Source organism: Mesoplodon bidens (assembly GCF_964165515.1).
Source record: "Mesoplodon bidens genome assembly, chromosome: 3".
In the NCBI taxonomy this organism is placed as follows: Eukaryota; Metazoa; Chordata; class Mammalia; order Artiodactyla; family Ziphiidae; genus Mesoplodon; species Mesoplodon bidens.
The window spans coordinates 35,845,780-35,859,918 of record NC_138178.1 but is presented as its reverse complement, the minus strand read 5'-3'; the positions used below and the strand labels follow the sequence as shown (position 1 = coordinate 35,859,918).

Genomic DNA, 14,139 nt, shown 5'->3' with positions numbered 1-14,139 from the left:
TGTCCCAGACAGCACACACTGGCAGTGACACCGAGTGTGTACTGGGTGAAGAAAGCCAGCACCTAAGGGTGCAGACCTGAGGGCTCAGGTATGGCAGTCAGAGGCCTTTGCCAGGGATCCTCGATCTGGTTGGGACAGTGCCCAAAAGCCATGGGACAGGACATCACAGTGCTCAGATTCCCCTCCCACTGGGGGCTCATTTCCACGTTCTACTTGAATATCAGGCCCCACCTTAGCAGGGGTGCTGGGTGATCCACAGGGGCTTACTTGCTTGTTCCCAAGTTCTTCTCCATGGAGCTTTTCCACATGCTCACTTCCACAGCTTCAAGAACCATCTCCTCGTGATGATGCCGAGATGTCTGCCTACAGCCCAGGTGTCTCTCCTGAACGTGGCGCCCACACCTCACCTCCCTGCGGCCCTATTTCAGGTGCTCCCACCTTCGGCTCCGTCAGCACGGCAGAATCCCGAGGAGTCTCATGCCAGCACACAGCAGGAACATCTCTGGCCTCTGTCCGCTCCCCTGCAGCTCAGGCCCTTAACCTTCTTCCTAGCAGCGTCCTCAAATGGGCCACAGGTGTACTGAGTCATGAGTCTGCACGGCACAGAACTCAGAGGGCATCCATCCATGGCGGTGTGGCTCATAAAAGCTCTGCACACTGACTCTGTCAACTGCCTGGCAGAAAGCAGGCGTCTGGAAGGTGTCTTAAGAAAGAAGTGGCTTTTTTCTCATTTGTACAAAGATGTCATGGGGTTGGGAGGAAGGAGCTTGTTGACAAGGGAATCTCATCAACCCTCGGGTGCACAGCAGAGCCGGGGACGACTGGAGTGCCTGGGCTGGTCACTTCTGACCATGAGCAGTCTCGTCTGTTTACCCATGAGCTGTACAAATATTTTCCGTGTGTCCATGACGTTAAGAAGATTGGGCAACTCTGGCCTCGCTTACAACCACAGCCTCTCTCTGTTTCTGGATCCTTTCTGTTGGCATCAAAACAAGCTCAGGTTTCTCCCGTTTGCACCACCTGTAAGGCCGCGTGCCTGCCCCACCCAACATCCCCTTCTGCCCACAGGCCACTGCTCCGGGAAGCAGCACCAGGTTGCTCACCAGGGAAGGATCCAGGAGGACCAAGGCCCAGTAATGGGGACAGTCTAGGTGGGCCACGAAACCACCTCCATCCAGAATCCCACCTCACTCTTCCACCTGGGGCGCCTCAGGTGCATGATTACACATTACTAGTCTAACAATTCAGTTCTTCAACTCTCCCCACAAAGAGGTTTCATGGGTCAAACCGACCTCAGACTCCAGCATTAGTTACACACAGAAAAAAAGTCAAAGAGTCAACCAGGAATTAAATGGAATGTCCAGGAAGAGTTCAGTTAATACATTACCACAGTACAGCACTATGTCACCATTTAAAAAGAGAACATTATTATGACTATATAAATATTATTCCCTGCAGAGCCAAGAAATGTGCCAGGAATTCTATTTCCTTCTGTACAGTTCCACTGTCAAGAGCCAAGTGCTCCTCAAAGGGAAAAATTCCCAGCATCCAGGTCAAAGAGAAGCTTCTCCTCTCCAGCACTCTCCCCACTGTTCAAAGCAGGTGGTGGTGGTATCTTAGTGTGCTTCACATTTGGATCACAACATGTCTGTGGTCATTTTTCTTTTTTGTGGCATTTTTCTATTGCCTTCTTTTTCCTATTGAGAAAAGAGACACAGCCCATCTTCCTATAACCCTTGTGGTCTTCCAGCTTCTTGTTCATTCTGAACATTTCCTGGAATCCATTCCAGTCTCTGTCCTGGAGATATTATTCTTGGAGCTGACGACTTCCAGTTCTAATTTGGACTGGGTGCTTCTGAGGCCCACTCACAGCCGTCTGTCTGGAAGTTCTTTTCTTTAGGCTCCCAGAAGCTACCAATTCTCTTTCTGCCCCCAACTGCCTCCTTCATAGGCTTCACCCTTGTTTGGCTGGTGTAGACCCTCAGAATGAGTGGGAAGTAAACTTTTAAGTCCTTGCATACCTGTAACTGCCTTCACTCTCCCCCCTGACACTTGATGAATTTGGCGAGGTGTATTTGCTTCCTAGGGCTACAAATGACCACCAACTGGGTGGCTTAAAACAACAGGATTATTCTCTCACAGTGTGGAGGCCAGAAGTCCGAAATCAGTTTCACTGGGCTAAAACCAAAGTGTCAGGAAGGTCAAGCTCCCTCCAAAGGCTTGAGGGGAGAATCCGACTCCTGGCCTTTTCTAGCTTCTAGGGTTGCATTCCTTGGCCTCTCCCTCCATCTTCAATTCTCTCTCTGCTGAGGTCTTCATGTCCCCATCTCTCTTCTGTATCTGTGTATAGTAAAATCTCCTTAGGCCTTTCCCTCATAAGGACACGTGTGATTGCACCAGGGCCCAACAGGATAATCCACCATAATCTCCTCATCTCAAGATCCTCCCCTTAATCATACCTAGAGACCCTTTTATTACCTTATAAGGTAACACTTACAGGTTCAGGAGATAAGGGCCTGATATTTATAGGGGACATTTTTCAGTCTACTCTGCAGGATATAAAAATTTTTTCCAATGGTTAAAAAATTACTTTCCCTCGGTGTCTTGAAGGCCTGGCTTTACTATTGATTGTCTTTCATCCATGTTATCTGATTAGACGTTTATCTTGCCGGCTCTTCCTCTTCCTGATTCCTCAGCGTGAGAGCACTCCTCGTTCCCTCCTTAGCTAATCTGAGTAGGTACCATGGCTTCAAACACCATCCATGGACCCCAGATCCACGCCGGACGAAGGCAGGCTTTGTTCTAGAAGGCCACACCCACACCCCCAGCCTTGCCTCTGCCAACGAAGTTCACCTGTCCTCATTTTCCCCTGAGACCTTCCACTGAAGTCCCAGCTTTCAGCACCACGTCTCATTCCTGCCCTGGGATGGACCTGCAGGCTTAGTTGAGAGGCTCTCTGGGGTTCTTGGGCAGGGCAGACTGGCCCGCTCCACTCGGGCCCACTGGGCTCTGGGCTTCTCTGCTACATTTCTGATGTGGCCGTACCTCCACCTGCTTTCTATCGTCCAGAAATTTGTTGCAATCTCTCAGCTGATGCTAATCCCCTCCCATTCACTTTGCTGTCATAGGATTATACTTTTAATACTCTTTTTATTATCACTTTAATGGGTTCTGGGGAGGAAGGGTAGACAGAGGCACATGCGCTGAATCCTTCATCTTGAACTCTACGTTAATCGCATTAACTTTTCAGCTATAACTTGCACATGCCGCAAAGATAACAGACGTTCTGTTCTAAGCCCCTTGTCCGTGGGCTCCCATTGGTGGGAAGTGGGAGTGGGGACGGCAGGTTTCAGGTTCACATCCCAGCTTGTCACCTCCCGCCCACCTCCGACACACACAGAGCCTCCTTGTCTGAGCACTGCTGCTCCTGACACAGATCTGCCCGTGCGAATTATGGGACTGGCAAACTGCATGCGGGTTTCCTCTTTCCAGGATTTTTTTTTAAAAGCAAATTACTTCTGTGGCCTTCCCTATAAGGCCGGAATACAGGCACTGGGACATGAAATGAAGAGAAGGGACAATGTTAAATGGGGAACAGCTTTTGCAGGTTCCATCAGCCCAAGAGAACCTTTTCACTCAAAAGCAAAGCCTGCATGACACATCCCTGCCTTACCAAGCCTCAAGTTTAAAAATAAACACGGGCATTTGAAGGAGCACAAAAATAATTTGTGCCCGAGGCTCCACAGAGCCCCATGGCACCAGGTGTATGCTCACCCCGCAGGAGCTGAGACAGGCCACGTTCAATAGAAAGTCAGCCCTTGTGGACCTCAAACAAGAGATACACGAGTAAAGGGAGCCTTTTTGTGCTGGATTCCCTTGTACTACAGAGCGTCAACTGCACCCCATTCAGACCAACCACGGGCGTCTGCTCTGTCTAGTTATTCATACACGGGCTGTGAAGGCAGCCCCCATCCCCAGCCCCGGAGCCCAAATCCAAGACCTCACCCAGCCTTTGTCTCCTCTTCCCTATCAATCCCTGTACCAACGTGTAGGATTAACAAAACAGAAGTTCCTGCTCATCCATACCTGTGCCTTCAGACGAGCTGTGCCTTCCCCCTGGAATGCCCCCTTGTTCACGGCCACCCCCCACTTAGCCCACCCCCACTGGTCAGAATCCTACCATCTTTTAAGACAAAGTGCTATTCGGTCACCTCTTCCATCAGAGGCACCTGGGTCCACCACCAGACCTGATTCCTTCTCTGGAGCCCAGCTTTCTGTGTCTCCTCTGTGGCCCTCATGTTATTCTGCCTTGTCTTTGGGTAGCTATAGGTGTGCTGTACCCCCTAAATTGGACTGTAAGCCCCCTTGGGCAGGAATCAGGTCTTCATTTCCAGAGCCCCTGCAGCACCTTGATAGAGGAAGTGCTTGAAGCTGTGGCCAGAGCTTTGAGTGAACCCAAGTCACAGAGGGCCCAGAGGGACTAGCCCCTGGCTGGTGTGACCCTGTGAAATTCCACAGGGCAAACAAGCAGACCTCTGTTTGACAGCAGTGGGAACCTCTCTCTACAGCAGAACTGCTAGGTAATGTTTTCCTTCCAGGCACACATACACACGTGCATGCACACATACACACACAGAGGCATGCAGAGAGATATATTGACCCTCTCAGCTCCAGGCTGCAACAGGACAGCTGGAGGCCCAGCTTATGGCTTCCACCAGCAACTCCTCCCTTTACCCCAGGTGCTGCACAAATGACCTTTCCCAATGCACTCTGCCTGGCCTGAAAGCACAGCTCTACTGGGGTGAGCTTAAGGGCCAGGACTACATTTTATGTGCCATGTCACAGCCAGAGCCTGGCACCCAGAAAACATGTCTTAACAAAGTGGTGAGGGAATTCTCTGGCAGTCCAGGGGTTAAGATTCGGCACTTTTACTGCCGTGGCCCAGGGTCCATCCCTGGTCGGGGAACTAAGATCCTGCAAGCCGCATGGCGCAGCCAAAAAACAAAACAAAACAAAACAAAAAAAACAAAGGGGTGAGAGAGAAGGGTGCACAGAGAGAACAGAAGTGTCCAAGTAAACAGTCAGTCAAGTTCCATTTATACTTCGTTAGGTTTGGAAGGAAATGTATAGAGCATTGGTAGGTCTTCATTAGACAGAAATAAGTGACTATTAGAAGAATGACATGTTTTCCTATCACACTGTGCTCTGGTTATGATGAATCAGATGGGGGCTATTTATCATACTGGATCTTCTACAGGTTCTTCTCCCTTTTGGAAAAGGTCTGACACTCGACTTTTAGCAGACCCAGGCAGCTAGCAGGTGTCCAGACAGTTGGGGCCTACGTGTGCCCAGAACAGCCCGAGCTCCTTCCCATATACCAAGGACACACTGCCCGTCCCCTCCAAAGGCCCAGATGGCCTGTGTGTAGACTTCTCCCCACTTCCTTTTTATCTCCTCCAAGTGCTCTGCGTCAAGCTTCCATCCTCAGATTCACGGGTTTCCACGCACATTCACATCTGCAGTTCAATTCGTGTGCCTCTCCTAAGGCATCTGGTTTTTAAACAGGAAATGCCTTTCCATGTCCTATAGCAATGCTGAGATCCACTCACCAGATCTCGGCAGTACCTCGGAAAAGGTATTTCCTAGAGGTCCTGGCATGTATTGATCATCTGTCGGTGTTTGGCATCGTGCTGGGCACTGACATACATAGCTCACCTCATTTTCCCAACAACCTTGAGAATGAGTGTCTGTGTCTTCATTATACAGAGGAAAACAGGGGGAAAAGATTAAGTAACGCACCCAAAGGCACACAGAGTTATCAGGCGGGAGTCACCTGGGTCACCTAAACCCAACACGCCCCTCAGGCTCCCTTTCCACTTGTTCCATGAGGCCCCACACCGGTGTTCCCTGACCCTCCTCCCCAGGCCACCTCCCCTGCCACCATGTTCAGACAGAAGCCCTCCTGAGGACCTCAGCGGGTCTCTGGGCAAACAGGTTCATCCTTATCCATCTCTTACCAAGGCTGTCATCCCAGGCCTTACGGAATGATCCAGAAATCCAAATCCTGCTCACCAGGAGCAACCCCACAGTCCTTCCCAAAGTCTCCACAGTCAGGAGAAAACCCAGAAAATACCTCCTGAGTTCCCCAAACCTTCAGGTTCCTGCCCAAAGGCTCACGACTCCTAAAGGTGCCCCTGGGGCTTGTCTGGACCATGTTGATGAACCACCCACCAGGCAGTAAGATAGGGCAGCAGGCAGCAGCTGGCCCACCTGGTGCTTCAACAGCTGGCCTCCTGGGTGGCCACAGAGAATGTCCATCTGGCCCACCTGGGTCTCTATGCAGCCACCAGTCACCCAAACAGGTCTCTTCCCACTGCAGCACTAAACAGCTAACTCAGGAAGCCCCCTTTTCTCTCCAGCTCCTGTCCACACTCACCCCTGATCTGTGAGGCAGGCCTCCTCCCGACCATTACAGAGTTCGTGCTCCCTAGTTACCTTTTCTGGACCACATCTACCCACCCACCACCCTCTCAAACAGCACTTCCTCTGGGAAGCTAAGATTCTGCACCCAATTTCTTTCTTCCTTTTTTTAAAAAAATTTTTTTTTTTTTTTTTTTTTTTTTTTTTTTTGCGGTACGCGGGCCTCTCACTGTTGTGGCCTCTCCCGTTGCGGAGCACAGGCTCCGGACGCGCAGGCTCAGCGGCCATGGCTCACGGGCCCAGCTGCTCCGCGGCATGTGGGATCTTCCCGGACCGGGGCACGAACCCATGTCCCCTGCATCGGCAGGCGGACTCTCAACCACTGCACCACCAGGGAAGCCCCTAAAAAAAAATTTTTTTAATGTGGACCATTTTTAAAGTCTTTGTTGAATTTGTTACAACATTGCTTCTTTTTTTGTGTGTTTTGGTTTTTTGGCCACGCGGCATGTGGGATCTTAGCTCCCCAACCAGGGATGGAACCCGCACTCTCGGCACTGCAAGGCGAAGTCTTAACCACTGGACCACCAGGGAAGTCCCTACACCCAATTTCAATGTGTGGGTTTTCCCCCACACCACCAAGCAACTCTGAGACACCAGCTGGGTGTCCTCCAACCCAACTCAATTCTGACACCATCCACCTGAAGAGAGGGTCAGATCCCACAGGTTACAGGTTCAGTCCCACAAGACCCCCTCCCGCCCCCACTTTGTATGTCAATCACAAGTCCAGTTACCACCTGTGCTTCTCACCAGCTGGCGACAGATTCAAGGTCTCAACAGTTTGTTTCATTTGCCAGAGCAGTTCACAGAATTCAGAGAAACATTTTACTCACTAGATCACTGGTTTATTATGAAAGGATATAACTCAGGAACAGCCAGATGGAAGAGACACATAGAGCAAGGTATAGAAAAAGGACTCAGAATGTCCCTGCTCTCTCTGAGCGCCACTCGCCCCAAATGCCCATGTGTTCACCAACCTGGAAGCTCTCCGAACCCTGCCCTTTTGGGTTTTTATGGAGGTTTCGTTACAGAGGCATGACTGGTGACATCATTGGCGATTGATTCAACCTCCAGTCCCTCTCCCTCCCCAGGGGTGGGGGAGGGTGGCTGAAAGTTCCAACCCTCTAATCATGTGGTTGGGTCCCCCATCCTCAGGTGCTTTCCAAGTCACCTCATTAACATAACAAGACACCTTTAAGGCTCTCTTCACAGGAAATTCCAAGGGTTTGAGGAGCTCTGTGCCAGGAACAAGACGAAGATCAAATATATATTTATTATAAATTATCACAGAAGCCTTCCCCAGCCTCTCCCTTCCAGGCCAGACACCCCTACCATCTGCCCTCGCGACACCCTGTACCTCTCCTGCAGAGCACAGCTGGATGCCAGGCTCCTCTCCACCTCTTCCCTCCTCCCTCAAAGTCCCCGGGCTTCAATCTCTTGTCATCGGACTCTGTCATCCTCTACCCCTCACTGCTGCTGTCAACCACCAACCCCGTGTCACTCCCCCTCGTTTCTTGATGATTTCAGGATCACAGGCCCTCTCTCCTACATGACTCCTGTCCTGATTCTCAGTCATTTCGACCCACACATACATGATCCTTCCAACTGGCCCCCTAACTGCTTGAACCTCCCTCAGCCTCTCCAACTCCCTGTCAAAACCTGTCATTTATCAATAACTCCAAACCTGTCTATAATCTTCATTCCATGCGCCCCACTCTCTGCAACTGGCACCCATTCACCCACCTTGCCCGGTTCCTACTCCCAATCACCTTTACCTGCTCTATTGCTCATGGCATTTATCACCTCTAACATGCCATAAAATTTACTTATTTGTTATAGTTTGATTTATCGTGTGTCTCATTCAAACGTAAGTGTCACAAAGGCAGGGATTCTTGTCTGGTTCACCACGTGCAGCACCCGGTATACGAGACACTCAACAAACACTTGTTGAATGAATGACTTTTACTTTTGTAATTATTCAATATCCATCTCCCCTGCTATACTGTAAGCTCTACAAGGACAGAGGTCAAATCCATCTTAGTCACCCCTGGAAGTACTCAGTAAATACTACTTAACTGAGGGAATGGAGGAGCAAAGTTCATATTTAAGAACTGCATTGTTGGGCTAAATCTGCTGCTTGCAAGGGTAACTTCCACCCAGGCTGCTTGGATGCAGCTCTGTTCCCACTGGCTGCCACCTGAATACAGGTGACCTAAATAAAGCTGTTGATTCTGATAAACCCAAGCATGAAGCATCAGAAGCCCATAGACACGATCTGAGCATAAACAGTGCTTTCTGCTGCTGCCATGCAAATATTTGATCCCATGGATGTGGGGGAAATTCATTTTACCTGTTACCAAGAATAGTTTCAGAGGCTACCTGAAAAAGTTCATTCTAAAAACAGATTACCTAGAAGACCCTCAACCATGAACTTCCTCCCAGCAAAAGACACTTAACGAGATCCTATCTAGGTTTCAGATCATAATTTCAGTCTGTGACTTCCTCTTCAAGCTGCACTCATGACTCACTAGGCTAGTTTAGCCATTAGTGGGTAAGGGATTTGCTCTAGGAAAAAAAACATACAAATAAACCAAACAATTTTGGTAAGATGCACAAACAGAACCAAATTTTATTACTTCAGACTTAGTCTGACCTCTCACCTAGGATGGAGGGGCTTGAAAAGCACTCCCTTTTGTGGAGATAAAGTGCTGACAGGGAAACCAGTCCTGAAAATCACATCACTCAAGCACCTTCCAGCTCCGGTTCCTGACAGGCAGCTCCTTCTATTACAGCCAGGAGAGGCCCAGCTACAGCAAAGCTGCCAGGACACTTGGGGGAAAATAGTTCTTGCGCATCTTTCAGACAAACAATGCAGGCAATCAGCTAAAGCTTGAACCCTGGCAAGTGTGGGCAAGATCCTGATTCACAACCAAAAAGCAGGTGAGAGCAATGTGGGCTTTGGTGAGCTTACCACCCTGCCCTGTGTCAAGATTAATATCGATATAACTCATCCGACATAGACCCAGCCTAACAGGTTTACTTACTGGGGACTCAGATGCCTACTACGTGATCTGAACATTGTCTTAACAGAGGTGATTGCAACATACAACTCAAGAAGACTGAAGAGTTAAGTCATTCTGAGAACCTCTACTGAAATCTGAGAAAAAGGACCAGAGAGAAACTGGAAGAGAGAAGGATGAGAAAAGGAAGACGAAGGAATGGGTTCGGTAGATTCAGGGCAAAATCTGTAGAAAACTCAGCTGCGTTGCGGTGGTGATGACTTCGCCACGAGAATACACCTCTTGCAAAGGATCTCCTTCATCCCTCTCCAGAGGAGGAGAAGAGGAAACACAAGAAGAAGCGCCTGGTGCAGAGCCCCAATTCCTATCTCATGGATGTGAAATGCCCAGGATGTTATAAAAATCACCACCGTCTTTAGCCACGCACAAACAGTTTTGTGCATTGGCTGATCTACTGTCCTCTGCCAGCCTACAGGAGGAAAAGCAAGGCTTACAGGAGGATGCTCCTTCAGACAGAGGCAGCACTAAAAGCACCCTGAATCAAGATGAACGGGAAACCATCCCAATAAACACATTTTGGATTTTTAAAAAAAAGGAAGGAAAGAAAAAGAAAACTCAGCTGCATGAACAGCCATGGGTTCACATCAGACTAAATACCTGTTTATAACCCCTGCCCTTTGGAAGGTGTGCTAACAGAGCTTCCTTAAACACACCTCTTTTCTTTTAAACCTCAAGTTGTACTTTTGAAACAAAGATTGTTTTTGTCATGGAACTGTAAAAGTCTCAGAGTCATACAACGTATATAACCACCAGCCCACTCAGGGTCCTGGCTGTGTGACGTTAAACAAGTAACTTAACCTCTCTGAACTCATTTCCTTATCCATAAAACATGAAGCTTAAATGAAATAATGCCTATAGATAATCAACAAATATTACTTCCCTTCCTCCTGGCAGAACTCAATCTTCTACAGAATCCAAGTAAGACACCACAATGACCGTCTGGCATGACCTATGTCTGTCTAGCACACCATTCTGTGGCCTCACAGATAAAGAACCTGTGTAATTACAGACAGGAAGAAAGCTGGGAAATAATCGGCCAGTTCTGAGATACCACCATGGTTCCTGAGGGGAGGGTCATCTGCCAGAAGATAAAGTAGACTTCTCTTCCCTGCAGAGTCTCCAGAAATCTCCACCAAGTACATATAGAAACCAGTGCCAATACTACAGTGGTTGGGAGGACGCAGATGTGGCCCGAGGCCACGGTCATCTCACGTGCGCAGTCACGTGGCAGTGAAGGGACAAATAAGACCAACTAAGAATTCATAGGGCTGATACAAACAGCTGATGGATGCAGCCTCTCAGGGGAAAACTTGCATTATATCACATGACACCTTCATCCGCTTTCGTGACATTTCCAGGGCTGTGCTAATTTCGCCGGCTGCTTGCAAGGCAGCTGTTTGAAGATGCATCCCTTTCTCTATGAGGAGAACCTCCTCGGGCACCCAGCCAAGCTCGCCCCCTAAGAGGCTCCCAGAGGTACAGTATGACCAGGTCTGGGCCACACTGCCATGCTGGGTGTACTCTACTTAATTATTTAAGGAATGAGGCATTGTTTCCTTTGTGGGCAAAGCTTTCAGAATATTTAAAATTCACGGGAGAAGCCAAGGAGTGGTTTTCTTTTAGCTCCCTCCCTTGAAGTAAGGGATATGGCTTTCAATCAGGTTGTGGGATTCCAATTCCAATTTTCCAGAATATTCCATCCTGATGAAACATGCCTGCTTTATAAAAAAAAAAAAAAAAAAAAAAAAACAGAGAAGAAAAGAAAGGGAGGAAGCCCTGACAAAGGCCAAACTCGATTAATCATCAGCTTTGTCCCATGGGAGTCACTTTCAAATTTAGCGGATCAGATTCTGTTGGTGCCAAAGTCAGGTAGGAGCCCAGCTATTGCTTGGGAACACGCTGGTTGCAGGGAGGTACGGGGCCCCCCTAAGACAGGAAGCTCTGCTCAACCCCAGGTCCAATTCAGTGCTCGTCTCACCCAACGCCACATCCTGGAAGAGAGGCCACAGGCCATCGAGGTGGGCACCTGAGGGCCCACAAAGGTGGGCTCACAGCCCCAGATGAGACATGGGGAGGGGCTAGGCACACCCCAAGGCAATGCCCAAGGAACACATCCCCACACCTCAGAGGGGTCACCTGAGGCCCCAGGATGGGTGGAGGGCCCACTCCCTAAAAGGACAGTTCATGCACGGTCTCCAAAAAGGCAGGCACGTTTCCAGGGGGCCTCTGCAACCCAGAGCCGCATAGCTGAGCATCTGCAGGGGGTTCATATCTCCCAGCAAAGCTCAGCCCACAACACGGTCTTCATGAGGATGAGGAAAACCTGGCAATGCCCAGAGTTGTGTGCTCCTCAGGACAAGAAGGTTTGGACAAAGCTTTTGCAGCCATCACAGGCCACCTCTTTCTGTCCCTGCCCTGTGTATATACCCAACCTGTAACAGGTGCCCTCAGGCCCCCTCAGACACCCGCCCGGCTGCCTGGGCCTCCCTCCCACTGGTCGGAGTTCCCCCAGACGTGTCCACAAGAGCAAATCCCCCTCCTCCAAATGGCAGTGCTCACCTACATGGAAACAGCTCTCTCCTCCCCCTACCTCTTGGCCCATGTTCTCCCCTCTCTAAGCTGAACATGCCCAAATCCTTTAAACAAGTGGTTCTAATCTCTTTTTGAGTCAAGGACCCCTTTGAAAATCTGATTTAAAAACTATGGCAGAAAACCACAAAAAACTATGGCCATCCTCCCTAGAAAAGCACATGCACATACACAATGCTCATACAGTTTGTGGGGAGGGGTGTTCACAGACCCCTGAACTGCATATAGGGACTTCATTTTAAGAAAACTTCCTTCAAATCATCCTCAGGAAACATGTGGCCAGACCCCTCCTGCTCTGCTCTCCCTCCTAAATTGGATGAACTCTGACACCCAGAACCAAATACAACATTCTAGATGCAGAGTGAAGCAGACCCGTCACCTCTATTATAGCTATTTTCATACTTCGACTGAGGTCTTCAAAGTTTGAGCAGCCTTCGAGACAACCACACCACCTGGGCGGACTCACATGGAACTCACCATCAACTCAAAATCCCCAAGTCTTTCACAGGCTCGGGAAGATCTGCCCCACTTCCCACCCCTTTACCTCGGGGAGAGCCAGGAGGCCACACCCTCTGAGTCACCCAGCATCATCCAGGCTCTCGGTCCTCCCTGCTCTGTTCATCCCCAAATCGGAGCCAGTCCTTCGCTCCTCCCTACACTCTCAAATCCTCTGTGGCCTCACTGAAGTCCTTGAAATCAGCGGGCAGCAGCTGTCCAGCCAGAATATTCCCTTCACCTTCATGCCTTACCTGACACTAGGCTGGTCCCTGAGGATAGCACTCCCCACACCACGCACAGCCGGTCTGCTCCTCTCGCCTCCCACAAAAGCAGAACACAAGGGGAGACGGGCGATTGGTGTCCTTGTGGCCCCCCCAGCACGTGGCTCTCTCTGAGCGCTTGAAGGCGAGGCCGTTCCAGCCACCTGCCTCCCCTCCCCACCCTCACCAGCCTCCAGGTGTTTCTGGTCATTGATCGGGGGCTTCAGCTCCTAGCCCAGCTGCTTCTTCCAGCCACGTCCTGTCACCACCACCACCCACACGGATAGCCCCCAGCACCCTGGACTCAGCCCCGTGACCTCCGCCAGTCCAATGCCTTCTTCCCCATGCCCTTCAGTGACTTTCCTTCCTTCCTTGAACGGCCCATACCCTTCCCACAGGCTATCACTGTTCCCAACCCCGTGGGAATACCCTGCCTCTCAGCCTGATGCGTCCTGCCATCTGCCTCCCGTGCCCACACCCAAGCAACCGGGCAACATCACAAAATTGGGTGGACATATTTCACTTTAAAGGCATGTTCTCGGACCTCAAACTGTCGCTCTGCAATGGCCCACAAAGCCTGGGTTTCTCTGGGAGGCTTACCACCTACTCCCAATTTCACACCTTTTTCTTCTTCTCAAACTTCCCACACCTGGACCTCCACTTCTCAAACTTCCCACACCGGGTCCTCCACCCTTCTTTTTTAATTTTTTTATTATTTTTTATTTGTTTGTTTGTTTATTTGTTTGTTTGTGGCTGCATTGGGTCTTCATTGCTGCGCGCGGGCTTTCTCTAGTTGTGGCGAGCGGGGGCTACTCATTGCAGTGGCTTCTCTTGTTGCAGAGCACGGGCTCTAGGCGCGCGGGCTTCAGTAGTTGTGGCGTGGGCTCTAGAGTACAGGCTCAGTAGTTGTGGCGCACGGGCTTAGCTGTTCCGCGGCAGGTTGGATCTTCCCAGACCAGGGCTCGAACCCACATCCCCTACATTGGCAGGTGGATTCTTAACCACTGCGCCACCAGGGAAGCCCCTCCACCCTTTCTGTGAGCTAATGATCTTGTCTCAAACATCAAGGAGAAAACAGGAGGCTTGGACTGGAACTCATGCATCTTCCACCCCACCCAGACCTGCCTCTATCTGCTCCTACTGTGGCCTCCTTCCCTCCTTTCCAGGAGAGGGTGCCTCCCTCTCCCCGCTCCAAGGGACAATTCTTCCCCTGATGCCCTGAGCCCCATGCCTGT

At 50.1% G+C, this 14,139-nt stretch overlaps 1 protein-coding gene and 1 pseudogene across 3 annotated transcripts in view; one reads left to right on the top strand and one right to left on the bottom strand.

Annotated features, from left to right (window-relative positions):
- The window catches only part of HOMER2 (homer scaffold protein 2), a 107,156-nt gene that overhangs the window by 76,461 nt on the left and 16,556 nt on the right, over nt 1-14,139 (bottom strand). Inside the window, exon 1 of one of the 2 annotated variants that reach the window (XM_081227341.1) lies at nt 268-432. The exons of the other annotated variant lie outside the window; for it this stretch is intronic. Within the exon in view, the coding sequence (XP_081083467.1) occupies nt 268-335 (68 nt within the window). The 5' untranslated portion in view covers nt 336-432. Of the gene's footprint in view, nt 1-267; nt 433-14,139 lie in introns of those variants that run through there. 2 annotated transcript variants of the gene reach the window in all.
- Nucleotides 9,427-10,025, top strand: LOC308614952 (small ribosomal subunit protein eS27-like; annotated as a pseudogene). Its single transcript has 2 exons — nt 9,427-9,438; nt 9,770-10,025. The product of its transcript is annotated as a small ribosomal subunit protein eS27-like (transcript).